Source organism: Tachypleus tridentatus, chromosome 6 (genome assembly GCF_004210375.1).
Source record: "Tachypleus tridentatus isolate NWPU-2018 chromosome 6, ASM421037v1, whole genome shotgun sequence".
Lineage (NCBI taxonomy): Eukaryota > Metazoa > Arthropoda > Merostomata > Xiphosura > Limulidae > Tachypleus > Tachypleus tridentatus.
In genome coordinates this window covers 5,056,769-5,082,224 of record NC_134830.1, presented here as the reverse complement: position 1 = coordinate 5,082,224, position 25,456 = coordinate 5,056,769, and the positions used below count along the sequence as shown (strand labels likewise).

The following is a 25,456-nucleotide window of genomic DNA, read 5'->3' as shown; positions in this document are numbered from 1 at the left end:
AGGTTATTGCACAGTATGACACATTGTATAAAGTTTACAGCAATATCGTTCAGTGACTAATGAGATGATGCCTGAAGGATATGGCATTTTGTATGTTGTTACGAAACTTATCATTCGTGTAGACAGCACCGGTAGCAGTGGGTAAATGAAAGAGCTCTTGCATGTTAAAGAAATTTACAATTAGTCAGTTTAGTTTGAATGAGGAAGAGTTAACCAAAAGAAGATATCCAGTCCTATTACTCAATTCAACACCACATCTCGGTTATTCAAAGATTTAGCATTACTTCGTTATAGGTATAACTGAATTTCATGTTGTTGTTTTTAAGCTAGGGCACTATAATCAGGTAACATGTGCCTATGACCAAACAAAATATACAACATCACGTAAACTATAGACCTTCAGGTTTATAGTGTGACATGTTAATCAATCTTTCAGGTACTATAACCTGTTTATATTACTAAACCAAACCTCAACACAAATCAGATATGCTTTATTTCCTAGACTTGTTTTTGTGCCATTTTTCATATATATCACGTATATGTGAAAACAATTAATTTTTTACTTGTTTGTTAACGTTTTTATCCCTATGCCTAACCATTCTTTCCACAATAAAATATTATTGCTAGATTTTGTAATTTTAGTTTCTTACAGCTTGTGACAGTAAGGGTAACAAAATAATATTGTTATCCAGAGTTATCCATCATTTATTAAATAATTACGTTCACATTTGCTAAAATCAGCATATAAGTGCATTCATTTCATTCTTTAATTCAAAAAAGAATGCAAAGTCTACTTAACAAAAAAAGTGTGCTACTTCTCCAAACGATAAGCCCAACCCACAAGTGAAACTAAACAGTTACTTACTTGTTAAAACAACGTCTTCTCCTAACTAGCTCACAAACTCAAACTGCCTGACTAATGCACATGTTATCTCAGTAATTAACCAATAACAACGTAGCATATTCATTAAATGGCTAACTAAGTCACTTATATATTTACAACAGAAAATTCAAGACATTACTTGAAATTTAGAAATGTGGTAATTTTTAAATCACACATCATTTCTACATCATCCAAAACGTCTACATAGTTTTGAAGTCCTCTCAACAATCTTAATGCAAAATAAAAAAGATAAGTAGATGCACTGAACTTATAATTTAGTGTTTTATCTATTCTAATATCTATTATTTTTCCTTTACCATAACTTGCTGGCATATCACAAGAGCTATTTTCAGTATCCAGATAGATGGTAAAGAGAACCTATTAGTGGCTTCTTTCTCGGTGACATAATGGAGGTATTATTTAAAGAAATCCTGAACTATCCAGCAAGTCAACTTACTTCTGTTGGAATGTTCACTTACGTCTATAGAAACTTTGGAGAATAGCCCCTATAAATGGGCGAACCCTGAAGGCAGATGACATTGCAAAAGAGTAAAGGTAATGAGACGCAAATGTGTTAGGGATCGTCTACATACCTACCTGGAAAATCTTATCCAGAGGCCATTGACAGTAAGAGACAAGAATCCATGAGTTTACACACTTGATAGGAAATGACATGAAAAAGTTGAAATGTTTCCTCTTTCGTGGAAGAATAATTAAGTTACATGATTCATTTAACCTAACCACTCAAAGTGAAAATAGATGTAAGAAAAAACTGCACCATAAAAAATGATGTCGATCGCCATATGATGAAGTAGTACGAGAAAAATAATGTCAAAGTTCAGACAGGACAAAGATGATGTTTTGGGTGGAAGAGACTGGACAAGGATGAAATAGAAGAGAGAGAGAAAACCAAATCTCGGGAATGATGAAGTGATCCAGGATTAAATTTAACTTATCTGTAAGTTGTATAAGGCAAACTTATGAACAACATCCCATGCAAGTAAGAAAAATATGATACAGGGAATAGGTAGCCAAAGGTTTAAATGGGGAATACACGAGAGATTAGACAACGAAACAGTATCTAGTCCAGAAGATGGCCACAATGAGAATGACAACTGAAGTGAAAGACCTGGAAGAGGTTTGTAAGAACCAGGGAAATGAGAATAGCCAGAAAAAGAGATAGAAGATAACTGACAAAGCTGCCCTATAGCCACTAATGGCAGAAATGTATAAACTGCCTTCGAAAATCCAGATAAAAAGGAGAGATTAAAAGAATTGAACGACCTGATGGAACGACGTACTGTTGGCAGAAAATACCAAGAAAGTAGACCTGATGGAAGGGAGCGGAGGACGTACTGTTGGCAGAAAATACCAATAAAGTACAAGGAGAGATAGCACTAGTGTATCCAAGAAAAAACTGGGGTGCAAGTCCTAAAATTCGTATTTGCTTATAATTTCTATTTATTTTTATAATATTCAAACTTTCCTTTATACTGCTTAAGTGAGCATTATGACACGCCACTTTATTGATGTCACTTAACTTATGCGAATCGCGACAACGTTGAAGTTGAAATTTTGGAAATCGCAAATAGGATTTTGAGTGTAATCTAGATGTAAGCTGAAGATAAAAAAATCTTGAAACTGCAAACATTTACAGGGCGAAATCAGAAATTGCAGGGGAACACTGGTGAAAAATAAAATACAAGCCAAAGGGGGGGACATAACTGCATCTTCCTATGGATGAACCCGTTAAGGAAGACGTTGGAAAGTACTAAAATAATAAGGAAAAGGGAAAACTTGACGAAAAACCTGTTGAGACTCCATGGACTAAGAAAATTAGGAAATTAAGGGATGGCTACTGATGAATAACCTGAGCTCGAGCTTCCAACTTGGAATAAACACTTCCAATACCTCATTTCAAACGAAGAAGTCTTTAGGATCAGGGGCGTAGATTTTTTACACCCGATGGGGGATGATTTTTGCAACCACTTATGTGGACTGTTTAATTTGCAAGTTGATAATCTCTGATTACGTGAACCTGAAAGCTTTAAACATGCAGTCACAGAGTAAGCTTGTTGCCACGATACTTCAAGGTTTCCATGTAAGTTTGTATAAGTGAGGTGTTGTGAACAGTTTTCAAAATGTTAATAGAATAAAGACATATGTGTCATAAATTAACTGCCACATGAATTTATTCCTGCACACTGCACAGTATAAAAATGGCCATTATACTTGACAAGATTACTAATAACTTTCATTGCATGAATTAAGTTTTCAAATATTAATAAAATTAGTAATTACCCTTGATAAGTTTATATCTACTGAAAAACTGTTCATGTTGTTTGATAAAAATAATTAAAATGTCTTTGCGAACTCTTGAAAATTACACATCAACACAATGTAGCACATAATTATTCATACTTTTCATTGAAGTAAGATTTATTTAGTCCTCTAGTCTACATGTTTCCAAACGTAGACCTCCTTTGTGATGATCTGTTTATGAATTATTTCATAAGCTCTTCTATATGTGACAAACTGCCACATGGTTGAGGCGGCACTGAGACATAGTTGACCTTAACCACGTCTTCAACCGTCTTAATGCAGAAAAGCTGCATTCACATTCACAGCTGGATACTGTACATACAAGCAATATTTTCGTGAGAAGAAACACTTCACTAAACATCTGCTGGCTTGTTTCATGCATTTTACAGTAAGCATCCTTCGCACCTTTCAGAGATACTGCTTTTGTTGTTCCTTTGAACATGGGCAACTGAAACTCGAGCCGTTGTACAGAGATTTCTGGATATAAGTTTATAACCGAGTTGTCAATCTTGCCAGATGTGATCATGTTTTCAAGTGCCAGATATTGCCTCAAGTCATTGTTGTCTGCATTGAATCTAGTAATCAGATGTGCTATGACTGAGTCCACAAATTCAAAATATTGGCTTCTGTAGTAATCTCTAGCTGTTGCAGAATGGTGTGCTTAGCCATCACCTGTGATCCTTCTGAGGGGTCTTCTAATGCGTGGTAGTTCAATAGGTACCAGATCCAGGAAAGTTACCTTTTTCTCAGCTTCATCAAATATCTTGTTGTAATTTTCTTCTGTTCGCAAAACCCGAAACTGCACAACTGTCATTGCAGATGCTTCAATCATGCCAGATACTGTCGCTGATTTTGCTTGAATGCACGGTTTAGTTCCTCTAATGCAGCTTATGGATGCTGAGCCACCAACAATCATAAAACTGTTTTTCCTTTGTCTAATCTGTCCAGCAGACATGGTGCTTTCACTGCTACATCTGATTTTTCATTTGCTAATTCAGACAAAGAATCAACAATGTCACTGTAGTGATCATTAGCACATGTAATGGCAGATAGGTGGCACAACCAGTGTGTTGGACATAGTGGGCAGATGTGTTTATCTGGACCATTGTGGCTGTCTGACGATACAATATTTTCAAAGATTGCTTGTATTTGCCTGACCTCTGAAGCAAAACACCAAGTTCATGTACCCACGAGATATAATCTCGAACACATTTACAAGCTTCAACTGCATGTTGCATTATTAAATTAGCCTTGTGTGCTCTGCAGTGAAAAAAACAAAGGTGACTGTTGCTTCTCTTTTATTTTTGCCTGGTATCCACTGTACGCATTACTCATGTTAGCGGCTCCATCATAAGTTTGTGCTCTTAATCCTGACAGTGGTAAATTGAGTCTGGTCAGTACATCAAGTATAGTCGAGGATATTGTTTCACCAGTTGTATTGGAAACACTGTACAAACCAAGAAATGTCTCATGGACGTCAAGGTTCTCACCTACGTATCGTACACATATTGCTTCCTGTTCGGCACCTGTAACATCTTGAGTGCCATCAACCATTAATGCAAAGATTTTACTTTGCTGCACTTCGTGTGCTATGTTCCTCAGTATTTGATGGCTGAACATCTCCATTATTTCATTCTGAGCCTGGGGTAATGTGAATGTGGTTTTATTTGACAAGTAGGCCGTCAACTCAGAATCTTCCTCTTCCAGGAGCTTCATTAACTGCAGGAAGTTCCCTTCCGTATCAGTATATCCACGTAATGTTAAACCTTGACGCAGTAAGAAACGTAACCTTCTGAATATTTTGGCTGGACTTCTTTTACATTCTTCCTGCTGCTGCCTTTTTCCATCATGTAGCTGGACAGTCACTGGAGTTACATCAAGTGAACCTTCTGGAGATATAGCGAATCTGTGCTGAGAGGAGGATTGGTGTTCGTTGAATTTCTGTTTTGCCTTTTTCCAGTTGCAAAAACCGGTGGATATGAATGTATACTCCACTGACCTCTCCAATTTCCCTGTAAAAAGACCTCTATTTTCCGCCTTGGCACAATGAAAGCATATGTCTTTTTGAGTCTGATTGTCGAAGCGCAGACATGGGAACTCATCAAACCACTTGCCCTGGAGGTTGATATTTTGAGATTTTGCTTTCTGTCGTGGTATTAGTTGTGCGTCTGGATGATGTGGCTTTCCATACTGTATCTGTGGAGTGTCATATTTTTCATTACTGCACAAACTTATTTCACAATTATCTGGTGGTTCATGATGTGCAATATTTTCACAAGCATTTTAAGACTCGTCCTCTGATGAACATGGTATTTCCTCTGTATGGCAAGTTTCTATTCCTTTGCTTGAGATTGTTGGATTATCTACATTGTCACTTGTAGTACTAGTAACTGGCTTGTAGAACTGTCTAATATTGGAAAGTTTCAGATGCTTGTTTGTCATAATTGGAATCTGTTTCCCAGATAACTCAAAAGGCTAAAATACAGTCTTTATTGAAAAACTCTAACGTACAACGAACGAAGATAGAACAGAATGAAAATAGGACTGAACTGTACAATGTATTTAAGTCGAAGGCGCGATCCTCACAGTGAATACCGAGCCGACTGATCGCCTGGGCATCGCTGGGACAATAATGTGTGCTAGTTACAATACAAGTAATTGCATGTTTCTGGAAAAATACTTAAACAATCACAAATATATTATATTCCTGTTAAAGCTCATCACAAGGCAAACACGTTGTGATATAATGTCAAAAAGCACATCTATCAAATAAAAACACCTAAACAAAAATTAGCAATACAATTTGAGTGGAGGCTTCAGGCTGTTGAAATCGCTCCTTTTGTGTTCTAATTATACAAGAAAATGCAATATTTTTACTATCCATGATAAGAGAAAATATTGTTCTTTTACCATAAAGCACCAGCACTTTATTAGAGGGCGGTGATAATCTGAAATTTCATGGATTAATGAGGGCCACAAACACAGTTCTAATGAGCCCTGTTGTAAAATCGAGGCTCGTCGTTAACTGTACACTAAACGTAAACTATGGTCAGCGGCTTCGGCAGCTAAGGAGAGTAAGGCGTTCGACAATAAAACCGGCTAGACATGCATAAGAACAAATGGCGTAGGAAAACCGCACAATATACACATAAGATTGATGCAGCTACAAGCTACAAATGGCCTGCAAGATCTAGATCACAGGAGTTTACGCTTAGGAGTAATATTTTCGAATTTCATGCTCTGTTCAATCTGTTGTGATGAAAATTTCACTTAATCTTACACTACGTACAAGACGTAGGTAGATTCTGTGATAGTGCTTGCAAGCCTTGCATGTATACTTAGGCCTACCGACTGATACTTACGAACTATCGCTTAGATCGAAAAGCTTAGAAGCACGCCTATATTAAAGATGTACATTTCGGCTACTGAAAAAGCCTACATCTAGGCCTAATTATGTGATTCGATTGGTGAGAACACGAGAATCACAAGAACAAACACAATTTGTAGGCCTGTGATGCAATAAAACAATTCAACAGACCAAACTGTAGGGGGGATGATTGTATGCACCATACCCCCACCTAAAATGAATGGGGGATGTATACCCCCAGGATCTACGCCCCTGCTTAGAATTAGCGTGAGGGATGCAAATATCCAAAAGTAAGACAGTTTGACAAATTCCAGAAAAAGTTATCAGTTTTACTGGGATGCTGCAAAAGAAGATGTTTACAGTTACGACAGAAAGTGTTCGTACCCCAGCGTCGCGAGTAGTTTTTCCTCATAACTTAAAAAGTATCACGATTTGGATAATGAAAGTAAAATATATTATAAATATCATACTAACACACATCTACATAAAGTTTTATGTAAATTGAACAACAAATAAACTGTTTATAAACAAATAACCAAACATAGGGGGCAGAAAGTGTTCGTGCGTCTAATAGTCAGTTGTGTAGCCTTTCAGGTGAATTACTTGGCGCAATCTCTCCTCATAGTCCTCCATGATCGTTTGACAGTACTCAACTGGTATTTTCTTTCATTCTTCTTCACAGAAGGCCTCCAACATGTTCGTAACTGTAGAAATGCTTACTTCAACCCCAGTTTCCCTTACCAGTTTCTGTAGGTCATGACGTGTTAAACGAGGGTTCCTACTAACTTCTCTGAGAACTTTGTTCTCTCTGGAATTTTGGTGGAGCGTCCGGAACGAGTGAGGTTAGCAGTTGATCCTGTAAGCTTAAACTTGGAAATTATGCTTTGAACAGTAGATTTCGGCCCATTAAGTTGTGCAGCAATACCGGAAAGAGGCACACGAGACTTGCATTTTTACAATAATTCGTTTTTTTTTAAATCACTGGACAGTTGTTTCCTGTTCACCATGATGACCAAGCAAATAATGACGGAGACGGCGTAAATTGCCGGAAGTAAATTTTTTGCTGGCTAAATTCCAATAAGTATGAACCCAGTGTCTAGTTCTGGAATGGTATAATGTATTTTATTCACCAAACTAAACAAAATTTTAACGAGAATATCAGTGTTTTTCACACGTTCTGAACTGTACGAACACTTTCTGCTCCTCCTATTTTTGGTTATTTGTTTATAAATAGTTTATTTGTCGCTTAATTTACATAACAATTTATGTACACGTGTGTTAGTATAATATTTATAACATATTATCCTTCTATTAGCCTACTCGTGATACTTTTTAAGTTATGAGCAAATAACCACTCGGGACGCAGGGGAACGAACACTTTCTGTCGTTACTGTAAGTCAAGGTAGTAAATAGGTTGGTACAAGGTCCTTAGTGAAGCTGTTGGGGTGAGAAAGTCTCTGAGGGAAATGAAATGTAGCTAGAAAAAAAGAGCTCAGCAAATGTAAGATTAATACCAGCAAACTGAGGGCAAGTTAAGGACAGTTAGAAAAGGGGAATTCTATGTGCTTTAGGACGAGACTCAAGCTTGGGGACAATAGAAAAACGTTAAACATACGTCATAGAACGAGTTTCTTAAGGACAATAGCAAAACGTTAAACATACGTCATAGAATGAGTTTCTTAAGGACAATAGAAAAACGTTAAACATACGTCATAGAATGAGTTTCTTAAGAACAATAGAAAAACGTTAAACATACGTCATAGAATGAGTTTCTTAAGAACAATAGAAAAACGTTAAACATAGTCATAGAATGAGTTTCTTAAGGACAATACAAAAACGTTAAACATACGTCATAGAATGAGTTTCTTAAGAACAATAGAAAAACGTTAAACATACGTCATAGAATGAGTTTCTTAAGGACAATAGAAAAACGTTAAACATACGTCATAGAATGAGTTTAAGAACAATAGAAAAACGTTAAACATACGTCATAGAATGAGTTTCTTAAGGACAATAGCAAAACGTTAAACATACGTCATAGAATGAGTTTCTTAAGGACAATAGCAAAACGTTAAACGTACGTCATAGAATGAGTTTCTTAAGGACAAGAGAAAAACGTTAAACATACGTCACAGAATGAGTTTCTTAAGGACAATAGAAAAACGTTAAACATACGTCACAGAATGAGTTTCTTAAGGACAATAGAAAAACGTTAAACATACGTCATAGAATGAGTTTCTTAAGAACAATAGAAAAACGTTAAACATACGTCATAGAATGAGTTTCTTAAGGACTACGAGGAAAAAATAACTCTGCGTCACTGCAAAACCGAGGAAAAGGCACGAGAAACAACATTAAGTGAAGCGGAAGAAAAAGACATACATGGGAAGAAGATTTGAAGAGGAAGCAGCTGGAGAAACAGAACGAATGTCACATGCATAAGTAATCAAAGCAGAAAAATACAAGTGATATTACCTGTTCCTCATCAGAAAGGTGGAGAAACAGAACGAATGTCACATACATAAGTAATCAAAGCAGAAAAATACAAGTGATATTACATGTTCCTCATCAGAAAGGTGGAGAAACAGAACGAATGTCACATACATAAGTAATCAAAGCAGAAAAATACAAGTGATATTACATGTTCCTCATCAGAAAGGTGGAGAAACAGAACGAATATCACATACATAAGTAATCAAAGCAGAAAAATACAAGTGATATTACATGTTCCTCATCAGGAAGCTGGAGAAACAGAACGAATGTCACATACATAAGTAATCAAAGCAGAAAAATACAAGTGATATTACATGTCCCTCATCAGAAAGCTGGAGAAACAGAACGAATGTCACATACATAAGTAATCAAAGCAGAAAAATACAAGTGATATTACCTGTTCCTCATCAGGAAGAAAAGAACAAGAAGCAAAAGCAGATGGTAGGAACAGTTGGTCAACACCAAGAAAGATGAGAGAAGCTCAGTTGAAGTAAAGAAAGAGGACCCGAGATGAAGAAGGTAGAATAAAACCAATGATCTAAATTGACAATGAAATAACATCACTAATCATCAGAGTGCCAATGAAAGTAGAAGAAAACACTTACTGTGAAGTGTCGAGACCTCATGAGGTGTCAAAAGTACGGAAATTGAGAACTATTTTTTTAAATGATCCAAGAAACATTTATTTTTGTTATGCTTTAAAGTAAGATGACATAGAACAAAAATGTCAGCCAATATGGATGAACTGAACGTCAAAGTACCAAATATAATGTAAGAAGTCCTGCACTTTAAAAAAATAAATTCTTGATATCTGATGATAAAAGTGCCAAGGAAACATCGACTTACTGCACCGTCTTATGATGATTACATTATAGGTTGGTGCAATCCACATTAAAATACATAGGGTTTGAAGTCTTATCCAAGGTTTTGATATGTAGAAAGATGATCTTGGCAGAGGCATGAGGTAATAATTATTTTGTAGAGAGGCAAGTACCATTTTCTGAGTTCATGGTCTTTCTTCTTATGTAAATTTTCTGTGAATTTCATCTTGATTATTATTTGTTATTTTGAATTAAGCACAAAGCTACATAATGGGCTATCTGTGCTCTGCCCACCACGGGTATCGAGACCCGGTGTTTTTAGCGTTGTAAGTCCGCAGACATACTGCTGAGCCACTGGGGGGCTTTCATCTTGATTATTATTTGTTATTTTGAATTAAGCACAAAGCTATATAACGGGCTATCTGTGCTCTGCCCACCATGGGTATCGAAACCCGGTTTTTAGCGTTGTAAGTCCACAGACATACTGCTGAGATACTGGGGGGCTTTCATCTTGATCTCTTACTTGTTAATCTCTTTCTTCTAGACTGTCCTTTATTGAACATTGTATTTCTGCATCCCAGTGGAAAAGCAGTATGTCTGCAGACTTATAACAATACAACCCAAGTTTCAGTACCCACTGTGGGCAAAGCACAGATAACCCATTGTGTAGCTTGTGTTTGTGCTTAACTACAAACAAACATCTTCTTCTTTTCACCGCTTCATTATTTATAGCAAATTATTGATCCCACTTCAAGCATATATGATCATCTTGATATTCATTTCAATTCTATATTATTTTCTACTAAAATAATCCCACTTCTGACATTAATATTTATGATTACTCAGTAAAAAACAATGCAAAGTACACTTCTCTGGGCAAAACTGAAAACACTTTATTTCTTCTATCAGAAGTTCTACAAGCCTTCATAAAAAATAGATTTAACTCAGAAATAAAACTAAACAGTCACTTACATCTCTGACATCTACAGCACAAACTCAAAGCTGGCTGATTAACAAATTTGCTAACTTTTATAAGTGTTCAGTAACAATGTAACAAACTCACTAAATAACTAACTCATTGATATTGTTATATTATTGCAATACTTTTCTTTCAAGTCTGAAGAAAATTTGAGATTTCAAGTCAAATCGTGACATTCAGGAAATTTTTATTCATCCCACATAATAGCATCATACCAAAAACTACATTTAGAAAACAACAAATCTTTAAATTAAGATATTAAAACACAACAATGATTTTATTACTTATGTCACTTGTACAATTTTATTCAACCACCTATTTCTTTTTACAATGTCTTACTATTCAACATATTAAATTAAAATTAAGACATTCACATGCACGCTTACACAAAATATTATTCTCTATTTGATCCTTTCCAGAAACATTCAACTTAAAAGTATTTTCCTGGTACGTTTTTCATCAAATTGAAAATACGTTGAAAACTGTGATAATTTTCATTTTAGTTTCACCAACAACAATGCCTTTCTTTCTTTAGTTACATATTATTGGCAACATTGTGTTACTTAATTAAAAATATGTTTTCCTTAACTTATTGAGCATTTTTGGCAAGATTTTGTTCTGTAACTAGGTACTTTTGTGTTTAATTTAAATATTTTTAGCAAGATTTATTCCTTAGTTACAGATAGGAATTTTTAGTTTTAAATTTAGTTAAGTATTCTTGACAGGACAGTGTTCAATAATTAGAAAGATGTGTTTTAAATTCAGTTAAGTATTCTTGGCAGGACAGTGTTCAATAATTAGAAAGATGTGTTTTAAATTCAGTTAAGTATTCTTGGCAGGGCAGTGTTCAATAATTAGAAAGATGTGTTTTAAATTCAGTTAAGTATTCTTGGCAGGACAGTGTTCAATAATTAGAAAGATGTGTTTTAAATTCAGTTAAGTATTCTTGGCAGGACAATGTTCAATAATTAGAAAGATGTGTTTTAAATTCAGATAAGTATTCTTGGCAGGACAGTGTTCAATAATTAGAAAGATGTGTTTTAAATTCAGTTAAGTATTCTTGGCAGGACAGTGTTCAATAATTAGAAAGATGTATTTTAAATTCAGTTAAGTATTCTTGGCAGGACAATGTTCAATAATTAGAAAGATGTGTTTTAAATTCAGTTAAGTATTCTTGGCAGGACAGTGTTCAATAATTAGAAAGATGTGTTTTAAATTCAGTTAAGTATTCTTGGCAGGACAGTGTTCAATAATTAGAAAGATGTGTTTTAAATTCAGTTAAGTATTCTTGGCAGGACAGCGTTCAATAATTAGAAAGATGTGTTTTAAATTCAGTTAAGTATTCTTGGCAGGGCAGTGTTCAATAATTAGAAAGATGTGTTTTCAATTCAGTTAAGTATTCTTGGCAGGACAGTGTTCAATAATTAGAAAGATGTGTTTTAAATTCAGTTAAGTATTCTTGGCAGGACAGTGTTCAATAATTAGAAAGATGTGTTTTAAATTCAGTTAAGTATTCTTGGCAGGACAGCGTTCAATAATTAGAAAGATGTGTTTTAAATTCAGTTAAGTATTCTTGGCAGGGCAGTGTTCAATAATTAGAAAGATGTGTTTTCAATTCAGTTAAGTATTCTTGGCAGGACAGTGTTCAATAATTAGAAAGATGTGTTTTAAATTCAGTTAAGTATTCTTGGCAGGACAGTGTTCAATAATTAAAAAGATGTGTTTTAAATTCAGTTAATTATTCTTGGCAGGGCAGTGTTCAATAATTAGAAAGATGTGTTTTAAATTCAGTTAAGTATTCTTGGCAGGGCAGTGTTCAATAATTAGAAAGATGTGTTTTAAATTCAGTTAAGTATTCTTGGCAGGACAGTGTTCAATAATTAGAAAGATGTGTTTTAAATTCAGTTAAGTATTCTTGGCAGGACAGTGTTCAATAATTAGAAAGATGTGTTTTAAATTCAGTTAAGTATTCTTGGCAGGGCAGTGTTCAATAATTAGAAAGATGTGTTTTAAATTCAGTTAAGTATTCTTGGCAGGACAGTGTTCAATAATTAGAAAGATGTGTTTTAAATTCAGTTAAGTATTCTTGGCAGGACAGTGTTCAATAATTAAAAAGATGTGTTTTAAATTTAGTTAATTATTCTTTGCAGGATAGTGTTCAATAATTAGAAAGATGTGTTTTAAATTTAGTTAAGTATTCTTGGCAGGATAGTGTTCAATAATTAGATACATGTGTTTTAAATTCAGTTAAGTATTCTTGGCAGGACAGTGTTCAATAATTAAAAAGATGTGTTTTAAATTTAGTTAAGTATTTTTGGCAAGATAGTGTTCAATAATTAGAAAGATGTGTTTTAAATTTAGTTAAGTATTCTTGGCAGGACAGTGTTCAATAATTAAAGAGATGTGTTTTAAATTCCGTTAAGTTTTCTTGACAGGACAGTGTTCAATAATTAAAGAGATGTGTTTTAAATTCAGTTAAGTATTCTTGGCAGGACAGTGTTCAATAATTAAAGAGATGTGTTTTAAATTCAGTTAAGTATTCTTGGCAGGACAGTGTTCAATAATTAAAGAGATGTGTTTTAAATTCAGTTAAGTATTCTTGGCAGGACAGTGTTCAATAATTAAAGAGATGTGTTTTAAATTCCGTTAAGTATTCTTGACAGGACAGTGTTCAATAATTAGAAAGATGTGTTTTAAATTCAGTTAAGTATTCTTGGCAGGATAGTGTTCAATAATTAGAAAGATGTGTTTTAAATTCAGTTAAGTATTCTTGGCAGGACAGTGTTCAATAATTAGAAAGATGTGTTTTAAATTCAGATAAGTATTCTTGGCAGGACAGTGTTCAATAATTAGAAAGATGTGTTTTAAATTCAGTTAAGTATTCTTGGCAGGACAGTGTTCAATAATTAGAAAGATGTATTTTAAATTCAGTTAAGTATTCTTGGCAGGACAATGTTCAATAATTAGAAAGATGTGTTTTAAATTCAGTTAAGTATTCTTGGCAGGACAGTGTTCAATAATTAGAAAGATGTATTTTAAATTCAGTTAAGTATTCTTGGCAGGACAGTGTTCAATAATTAGAAAAATGTGTTTTAAATTCAGTTAAGTATTCTTGGCAGGACAGTGTTCAATAATTAGAAAGATGTGTTTTAAATTCAGTTAAGTATTCTTGGCAGGACAGTGTTCAATAATTAGAAAGATGTATTTTAAATTCAGTTAAGTATTCTTGGCAGGACAGTGTTCAATAATTAGAAAAATGTGTTTTAAATTCAGTTAAGTATTCTTGGCAGGACAGTGTTCAATAATTAGAAAGATGTGTTTTAAATTCAGTTAAGTATTCTTGGCAGGACAGTGTTCAATAATTAGAAAGATGTATTTTAAATTCAGTTAAGTATTCTTGGCAGAACAGTGTTCAATAATTAGAAAAATGTGTTTTTTAAATATAAATATGTAATTTTCTTTAAATGTTTTAAATTTTGTTAAGATTATTTTGGGTGAGACATTTTCCTTAATTACCAAGAGAGAGATACTTTTAAATTCAGTGAAGTATTCTTGGCAAGGTTATGTTCCTTAAGTAGGAAGACACAAGTCTGTGTAACAATGACCTACATATTATAATTATAAAAGTTAATTTCAAAATTCTTCAGGTACATGGTACCATATGTCTCTCCAATTCAACAAATATATAATAAATGCATTTAATTAACATCTGTGCACAAACATAAATAATACTATGCTGAAGATATACGAGTCATACATTAAACATTATCACAAACATGTAGATTTACATTCTTATGAGTTGAACTTTTATATCAATACTGAAAGATTTTGTTTTCAAGGAAATTCCCTTGAGAAAAGGTAATGAAAAATGACACTATCATTCTATCTCCACATAAAGATTTTGTAATGAAACACAAGATATATTGTTAAATACTGTAGGAATCTGTTTATATATAACATTATGAAACACGTTCTTGCAACTTCATTTCATTTTTAATTTCAAAAGCTTTGGATTCAAAGTACTTGACATCTTATAAAACCCTACATTTGGTACAGTATATTTATTGTGATTAAAACACAGTTTCTTCTAGTACACTGCAGCTTTGTTGACAAAGATATTAAATAATATTACATAAGCTATGCACATACATTTGTGTGAATATATATATAAAGTATTCAGTAAAAAGTGTAACCTAAACACAAGTAAATATGTTTGTCATCTTTGGTTTTGAAATTAAAAGTTATAAACACAGTCAGTTTTTGATTACATTGATTTCTACAAACCAGATCAAATATGTGTTAGTCATTTTATTGTCAGCCAAGCAGTACTGGGGAAGATTTTATTAACACCATCCAAAGTTTAAATGTTAAAAATCAACACTGATAATCCTTATCTTCTTATTCATCAACCGAATATTTTAGCACCAAGTCAAGGCTAAGTCAATGCAACAAATGTTCACTAATATAAAATTTAAAAGCCGCTGACATTTAAGATGTAAAAAGCCTCAACCCTATATAAAAACTAAGTATATTAAATGTGCTACTGTTTGCTTGTTCCAAAACTACCAAACTAACTCACTAGGAGCTGTTACACAGTAAACCATGCATAAATTAATGTAAACCATTTAAGTTTTATCTTACTTTACATGTATTTGATAGAGAAGCAACCTTTATCTCTACTTAATAGTAAAACTCTGTTAATTAAGCACTAAATAAATATTTTTTGAGGTTCAAACTGTCATGTCACTTTGAATTTCAGAGACCTAAATAATGTGTATCCAGTACCCCAAAATTTATAAACAGCATTAAGTGTTGTTTTTTTTTAAGCTGTTGTAATTTCCAGTAAAATTTATTTTATATTACCAATATGCTGAGTACGGCATTATGGTAACTGGCTTCCAGTATCTTCTTACATACAAAACAGTGTCATTCTGTTTCCTGGATACAACCTTAAATTATAACAATATCTGAAATACCACTTACATTCACTGGAAACTATATTCAAGTCCTTAATTATAGCCTATTGCTGCATTATTACCATTAATAGGAAACACATATCCTTACATATTTTAAATTCTAGTCTTGTAGAGAGAGTTTCAACTGGTTGGTCATGAGATGCACAGCTATGTGCAACTGGAAGCTGGGATAATGGGAACTGCCCTAAACTAATGGGCATGTGAACATCTTTACAGTAGTGCTTGGATAATGGGAACTGCCCTAAAGTAATGGGCATGTGAAAGTCTTTACAGCAGTGTTGGGATAATGGGAACTGTCCTAAAGTAATGGGCATGTGAATGTCTTCACAGCAGTGCTGGGATAATGGAAACTGCCCTAAACTAATGGGCATGTGAATGTCTTTACAGCAGTGCTGGGATAATGGGAACTGCCCTAAACTAATGGGCATGCGAATGTCTTTACAGCAGTGCTGGGATAATGGGAACTGCCCTAAACTAATGGGCATGCGAATGTCTTTACAGCAGTGCCGGGATAATGGGAACTGCCCTAAACTAATGGGCATGTGAAAGTCTTTACAGCAGTACTGGGATAATGGGAACTGCCCTAAACTAATGGGCATGTGAACATCTTTACAGCAGTGCTGGGATAATGGGAACTGCCCTAAACTAATGGGCATGCGAATGTCTTTACAGCAGTGCGGGATAATGGGAACTGCCCTAAACTAATGGGCATGTGAAAGTCTTTACAGCAGTACTGGGATAATGGGAACTGCCCTAAACTAATGGGCATGTGTACATCTTTACAGCAGTGCTGGGATAATGGGAACCGCCCTAAACTAATGAGCATGTGAATGTCTTTACAGCTGGAGGCTGAAGTAATAGAAACTGCCCTAAACTAATGAGCATGTGAATGTCTTTACAGCTGGAGGCTGAAATAATAGGAACTGCCCTAAACTAATGGGCATGTGAACGTCTTTACAGCAGTGCTGGGATAATGGGAACTGCCCTAAACTAATGGGCATGTGAACGTCTTTACAGCAGTGCTGGAATAATGGGAACTGCCCTAAACTAATGGGCATGTGAACATCTTTACAGCAGTGCTGGGATAATGGGAACTGCCCTAAACTAATGGGCATGTGAACATCTTTACAGCAGCATCAAATAGCAAAGAGGGATTTGATGTGCAAAAGGTTGAGAAACCCTGGTTTAGCAGATAAAACATCTGACACCTAATCTTGAGATCTTGGGTTTGAATCTCACAATATGAGCAACAATTCTTAGTAGCATTATCCCTCAAAACAGTGTTAGGATAATATTTCCAAGATTAACTTGAAACAGAAAATGGAAATAGAGGGCGCTTGTTAATAATAATAGATGTTCCACAATAAATAACATTACAGTATTTCTATACACATCTTTACCAATGGAATAAAAACACAATACCTTTTATAACAATAACAGATTTAAATCACCCAACATGCACAGATAAGAGAGTGGACACTTACATTTGAATAATTCCAAGAAGCAAAATATCAATACTTAACTAATGTATATCAGAAAAGCACATTTGTGGTAATGTGAAACCCACTTGAAGTAAAAATGTATCTTAGGATGGCTGATATGGGTTTTAAAACTTTTACTAATAAAGCAGAGAACAACATTTTGACCTTCTTAGGTTGAAATGTTGTTCTCTGCTTTATTAGTAAAAGTGTTAATACCCATACCAACCATATCGAAATACAGTAAAGCACACTACATTACTCATAGATTAAGAATACTTATGTTATTACACTCAAACTAAAGTAACAGAATTTTCAGGCTAATATTAATTTTGAGACAGCTTTTTAAACCATTTCTCAAGTCAGTCACAATAAAAATCATCAAATCTACATTTAACGGTTAAAAAACAAATTCCTCCACATGTATAGTATATACTAATATTCATTACTAGCTTGTTGGTCAGTTCTGTTAAAATCTGTTGAACAGCATGAGACATTAAACCAGTTTCTTGTGAGCGAACAATCCAAAACAAAAGTAGGAAATTTGAATTACGAGAGAAAAATGAGAGAAACAGCACTGTTCAATAATGAGTTTAACACAAGAGATACAGTACTGTTCGATAATGATTTGAACACAAGAGATACAGTACTGTTCCATAATGATTTGAACACAAGAGATACAGTACTGTTCCATAATGATTTGAACACAAGAGATACAGCACTGTTTGATAATAACTTTAACACAAAAGATACAGCACTGTTCAATAATGAGTTTAACACAAGATACAGCACTGTTCGATAATGATTTGAACACAAGAGATACAGTACTGTTCCATAATGATTTGAACACAAGAGATACTGCACTGTTCGATAATGATTTGAACACAAGAGATACAGCACTGTTCGATAATAACTTTAACACAAGAGATACAGCACTGTCCAATAATGAGTTTAACACAAGATACAGCACTGTTCGATAATGATTTGAACACAAGAGATACAGTACTGTTCGATAATGATTTGAACACAAGAGATACAGTACTGTTCCATAATGATTTGAACACAAGAGATACAGCACTGTTCGATAATAACTTTAACACAAAAGATACAGCACTGTTCAATAATGAGTTTAACACAAGATACAGCACTGTTCGATACACAAGAGATACAGTACTGTTCCATAATGATTTGAACACAAGAGATACTGCACTGTTCGATAATGATTTGAACACAAGAGATACAGCACTGTTCGATAATAACTTTAACACAAGAGATACAGCACTGTTCAATAATAAGTTTAACACAAGATACAGCACTGTTCAGTAATGATTTGAACACAAGAGATACAGCACTGTTCGATAATGATTTGAACACAAGAGATACTGCACTGTTCGATAATGATTTGAACACAAGATACAGCACTGTTCAATAATGATTTGAACACAAGAGATACAGCACTGTTCAATAATGATTTGAACACAAGAGATACAGCACTGTTCGATAATGATTTGAACACAAGAGATACTGCACTTTTAATGATTTGAACACAAGATACAGCACTGTTCAGATTTGAACACAAGAGATGCACTGTTTATAATGACAACACAAGATACAGCACTGTTCAATAATGATTTGAACACAAGATACAGCACTGTTCAATAATGATTTGAACACAAGATACAGCACTGTTCAATAATGATTTTAACACAAGATACAGCACTGTTCAGTAATGATTTGAACACAAGAGATACAGCACTGTTCGATAATGATTTGAACACAAGAGATACTGCACTGTTCGATAATGATTTGAACACAAGATACAGCACTGTTCAATAATGAGTTTAACACAAGATACAGCACTGTTCAATAATGAGTTTAACACAAGAGATACAGTACTGTTCAATAATGATTTTAACACAAGATACAGCACTGTTCAATAATGATTTAACACAAGATACAGCACTGTTCAATAATAAGTTTAACACAAGATACAGCACTGTTCAATAATGAGTTTAACACAAGATACAGCACTGTTCAATAATGATTTTAACACAAGAGATACAGCACTGTTCCCTAATGAGTTTAACACAAGAGTTACTGCACTGTTCGATAATGATTTGAACACAAGAGATACTGCACTGTTCGATAATGATTTGAACACAAGAGATACTGCACTGTTGAATAATGATTTGAACACAAGAGATACAACACTGTTCCATAATGAGTTTAACACAAGATACAGCACTATTCAATAATGATTTGAACACAAGATACAGCACTGTTCAATAATGATTTGAACACAAGAGATACAGCACTGTTCCATAATGAGTTTAACACAAGAGATACTGCACTGTTCGATAATGATTTGAACACAAGAGATACAGCACTGTTCAGTAATGATTTTAATACAAGATACAACACTGTTCAATAATGAGTTTAACACAAGATACAGCACTGTTCAATAATGAGTTTAACACAAGAGATACAGCACTGTTCAATAATGATTTTAACACAAGAGACAGCACTGTTCAATAATGATTTTAACACAAGAGATACAGCACTGTTCAATAATGAGTTTAACACAAGAGATACAGCACTGTTCAATAATGAGTTTAACACAAGAGATACAGCACTGTTCAATAATGATTTTAACACAAGATACAGCACTGTTCAATAATGATTTTAACACAAGATACAGCACTGTTCAATAATGAGTTTAACACAAGAGATACAGCACTGTTCAATAATGATTTGAACACAAGATACAGCACTGTTCAATAATGATTTTAACACAAGATACAGCACTGTTCAATAATGATTTTAACACAAGATACAGCACTGTTCCATAATAAGTTTAACACAAGAGATACAGCACTGTTCAATAATGAGTTTAACACAAGAGATACTGCACTGTTCGATAATGATTTTAACACAAGAGATACAGCAGTGTTCAATAATGACTTTAACACAAGAGATACAGCACTGTTCGATAATTAGTTTAACACAAGAGATACAGCACTGTTCAATAATGATTTTAACACAAGATACAGCACTGTTCAATAATGATTTGAACACAAGAGATACAGCACTGTTCCATAATGAGTTTAACACAAGAGATACTGCACTGTTCGATAATGATTTGAACACAAGAAATACAGCAGTGTTCAATAATGACTTTAACACAAGAGATACAGCACTGTTCAATAATGATTTAACACAAGAGATACAGCACTGTTTATTAATGATTTTAACACAAGAGATACAGCACTGTTCAATAATGATCTTAACACAAGAGATACAGCACTGTTCCATAATGAGTTTAACACAGGAGATACTGCACTGTTCGATAATGATTTGAACACAAGAGATACAGCACTGTTCCATAATGAGTTTAACACAAGAGATACAGCACTGTTCCATAATGAGTTTAACACAGGAGATACTGCACTGTTCGATAATGATTTGAACACAAGAGATACAGCACTGTTCCATAATGAGTTTAACACAGGAGATACTGCACTGTTCAATAATGATTTGAACACAAGATACAGCACTGTTCAATAATAAGTTTAACACAGGAGATACTGCACTGTTCGATAATGATTTTAACACAAGATACAGCACTGTTCGATAATGATTTGAACACAAGATACAGCATTGTTCAATAATGATTTGAACACAAGAGATACAGCACTGTTCCATAATGAGTTTAACACAAGAGATACAGCAGTGTTCAATAATGACTTTAACACAAGAGATACAGCACTGTTCGATGATGATTTTAACACAAGAGATACAGCACTGTTTATTAATGATTTTAACACAAGAGATACAGCACTGTTCAATAATGATCTTAACACAAGAGATACAGCACTTGGAAACACCTCCAACTGATACAAGAACTATTGAAATGATGTATGATAACACGCGACATGCTTTATTACCATATACATTAATAAACTGTATTACTACAAACTATGATATTGGTCAGCATTCCAAAACTGGAATTAACTCTGGAAGTTATGCAAAATTAATACATAATAGGAGAAGTGTAAATATAAATACTGATTATATAATCCTTACGATATAATTCCCTTCTGCAGTAATTACCAAGGAATGTCGATACCTTAAACGTAATACAGCCACAGCCGCTGGAAACAAAACTATTCTTACTGACTGATAGAGAAAACTAAACTTGTATGCACACATAAACGTGAAGTATAAGCCAATAAAATAATACAATAAAAACATTGTCTTCTAGCTCTGTAGGCTAGTAGTAATGGAATGTTCTAGAAAATCACGAACATGGACGTGCTTGTTTTAAGTTTATTAGCAAGACTTATGTAAATTAATTGGCTTTGTAATTATTATTGTTAACTGTGAAGCAAACTGGAGTTTATTATCAGACATTTCTATAAACTAAAATAAAATCATGACCTATATCTCTAGATAGTAACATTATTAGCTCAATAGTTTGCAGTTACACATTTGTCAGGAGCTATTGATATGGTTAAAACATATAATTCCTTTTTCAAAACTATTAATAATTTATAGCATCTGAAAATCTTATTGTTAATTAGTTAATGAAAGAACTTTGAGACTAACATTTGATATCAATTTATTTCCAATTAAACAAGCTGTAAAAAAAAACATTAATTGGAGAAACAGGTTTAATTAAATAATAAAGTACTTACAGATGTCAGTTTTTGAAACTGATGCAGTGAAGTCAGAAACTCATATCTAATAATTAATAAACACTTCATACTTGTCATAGTAAAGTATTCCTTTCTGAAGTCCTTCTGTCAATAAAGATACTTACAATTGTATCAAAGCCTACTCAATCTGGATCTACATGAATATGAAGCATAGCTCTGGAACTTTGTAATTATTCACTGCACAGATTCAGTTGTTCTCACTAATAAATTCTGGGGGTGCTCAAGGATACACAGTATCCACAGCTGCTGATAAACTGAACCTGTGTCAATAACTGGATATTCTCTGATAAACTAGCTGTATTTCACATCATTTTACTGTTAATTAATAAATAATGAGAACGTAATGTAAAAACATTTCAAACAACTTCTCACCTACCTCCAAGTAAGGATGAAACACCAACAGTTCGAATTCTTTCTCATATCACAGAGAACATTCTTACAATTTCTTCATTTTAAACTGACAAGTTTTGTCAACAATCTCCAAAAAATATCTTAAACAGGAATGTAGTTAATTATAAATATTTTGTGCCATAGAAATATAACATTAAGAAACCAACAGAAAAGAAATTCAATAACTTTTGGAAAGCAGACATTTCTTTCATCAGGACAACTGGCCCGATATTAAGTAACTAAGACCAAGCTATATGCATCAACGTTTCTCTGAAGTTTTATGTGCTATGCATGAAAATAGAGAGATCAGGTAATATTCTATTACAACCATATGTTTTAAATTAACCAAAACAAATACAAGGAAGCTGAAGTACCATGAATAATTAATATACACCTGTACAACGTTAAGGAATTGTTTAACCACATAATTTTATAATGGCTTAATTTTCAGTAAAAATAAGGTTCTGTGTGATACATAACTACTGGCTGTTGGCCAAAACACAAATAAACCACAAGCACACATCTTCAACTCACTCTTCTGAGGAACCTACATTTATATAATATTCAGATGCTTTCTGAATGCGACATTATACCTCTTACAGAATAAATATTACAGATCTAAAACTACATTTTCTACAAGCTTGTGAACATTTTGGTACAGTTTTATTGAAAAATAACTTGGAATTTTAAATACCATAAACCTACTTTTGGATGGGATAGAAAACATGGAATATCTATCCATTACATAACAAGACAAAAAGTCTGACCACAAGTCATGCGATATTCATACATTATTGCTAGAAAATAATCTGTGAAAAATTTTGCTTCCACTGAACTACTTGGGATACAATAACATTACTGCTGAAGAAAACTCAGACATAGCTTCTGTTAAAGACAAGTAACTTTTAACTTAAAATCTGTAACAACCTTAAAAATGTGTACCGAATGTTTACAGTTTCAGAGCTTTGTGAATTATATTAACAATTACATTGCACTTGACTGAACAAATAAAAATATTACCAGTGGTATCACATTTTGAAAAATGGATGTCTGCTCCAATCTTGTGAAATTATCTTCGACTCAACTCTATTCTGATGGCTAACAAAAAAGTGAAAAACAAAATACTTAGAGTAACTGCATGAGGTTTAATAACACAATGAAAAACTCTCAAATTTACAAAAATAAACATTTGTTCATGTTAATTGTATTTAGAACACATGCTAGCTGATTTGGTATAACAAATATTTTAAAATTATTTTATAATGTAATTCTACCAATTTACTGTAAACAATTTTTTATTCAGTAGTAGCATTGGTTTAAATTGTAGTTTTTGCAAGTAAACAAATGAGTGAAATCTATCTAACTTAACAACACAGTCAGGGTTAAACAGAAACCATAGTGTCTGGAATATACAAATTAGCGGGTCCCATTCGTTAAAAAATAACAAAAATACAGTGACTGTTAAATGACTATGAAAATGTTTCCAATTTAAACTAACTCATGCCACACTTCAACTAATATACAATAGGTACACTAAACGTTAAAACAGACATGTTTACAGGTTAGTAAGTAGCACAAGTGAAAATATTATGAGTGAAATAATAGGTATGAATGAACCAAATAATGAAGTCCACATCATTAGTTTAAACACATGTATGAACCAAATAATGAAGTCCACAACATTTTTGGATTAGAGAATCTTTGAAAACATACAAATCACACAAGAATTTAAACAGAAATACTGCAGTTAATCCCACTTACTACCCTGGGACATTAGTATGTATTTATCATTGGATACAAATGGTTTCATTCAATTATTTTGGGCCATTTTTTTACAGAGTGTCATGACCAGCAAAATAACAAAACGATTCAATAGGTGGAACAACTAGTGATGTAAATATATTAGAAATAGGATCATCATTTGTTGTATGTAATTCTTATGTGTTGAAAAAATAAAAGAGGGGTATATATCAAATCAAGAACCAAAGAGGGTATATATCAAATCAAGAACCAAAGAGAGGTATATATCAAATCAAGAACCAAAGAGAGGTATATATCAAATGAAGAACCAAAGAGAGGTATATATCAAATGAAGAACCAAAGAGAGGTATATATCAAATGAAGAACCAAAGAGAGGTATATATCAAATGAAGAACCAAAGAGAGGTATATATCAAATGAAGAACCAAAGAGGGTATATATCAAATGAAGAACCAAAGAGAGGTATATATCAAATGAAGAACCAAAGAGAGGTATATATCAAATGAAGAACCAAAGAGAGGTATATATCAAATCAAGAACCAAAGAGAGGTATATATCAAATCAAGAACCAAAGAGGGTATATATCAAATCAAGAACCAAAGAGGGGTATATATCAAATCAAGAACCATGCCACATAAGTGACAGCTATTACTGCACTCATGCATAATATTTGGTTACTCTGAAACTTCCATGTGTGTTTAGGTATGTCTAAATTTGTGTTAGAATTCTTGATGATGAAAAACCCGTTTGAAATAAAAATGTATCTCAGAATGGCTGGTATGGGTATTAACACTTTTATTGATGAAGAGAGAACAATGTTTTGACCTTCCTATGCCATCTTTCTTCAGGTGAAGAAAGATGACTTAGGAAGGTCAAAACGTAGTTACTCTCTTTATCAATAAAAGTGTTAATACCCATACCAGCCATCCTGAGATACATTGTGTTAAAATTGTGTTACTTTATTGGATGGATAATTAGTTCTGAAATAAAAGTCTAAAATGTGTTCTGTGATTAACAGCAACCGGTCATGCTTCTGGTAAAAGATTATATTTCTGATTAACAGCAACCGGTCATGCTTCTGGTAAAAGATTATATTTCTGATTAACAGCAACCGGTCATGCTTCTGGTAAAGATTACATTTCTGATTAACAGCAACCGGTCATGCTTCTGGTAAAAGATTATATTTCTGATTAACAGCAACCGGTCATGCTTCTGGTAAAGCAACCGATTATATTTCTGATTAACAGCAACCGGTCATGCTTCTGGTAAAAG

General features: G+C 33.6%; 1 protein-coding gene across 3 annotated transcripts in view; it reads right to left on the bottom strand.

Annotated features, from left to right (window-relative positions):
• Positions 1-10,759: 10,759 nt before the first annotated feature.
• LOC143251870 (vasodilator-stimulated phosphoprotein-like) overlaps positions 10,760-25,456 on the bottom strand; it is a 70,790-nt gene continuing 56,093 nt past the window's right edge. For all 3 annotated transcript variants that reach the window (XM_076503175.1, XM_076503177.1, XM_076503174.1), the window contains one exon: positions 10,760-23,522. In XM_076503175.1, coding sequence (XP_076359290.1) covers positions 23,494-23,522 — 29 coding nt within the window. In that variant the 3' untranslated portion in view covers positions 10,760-23,493. The remainder of the gene's footprint in view (positions 23,523-25,456) is intronic.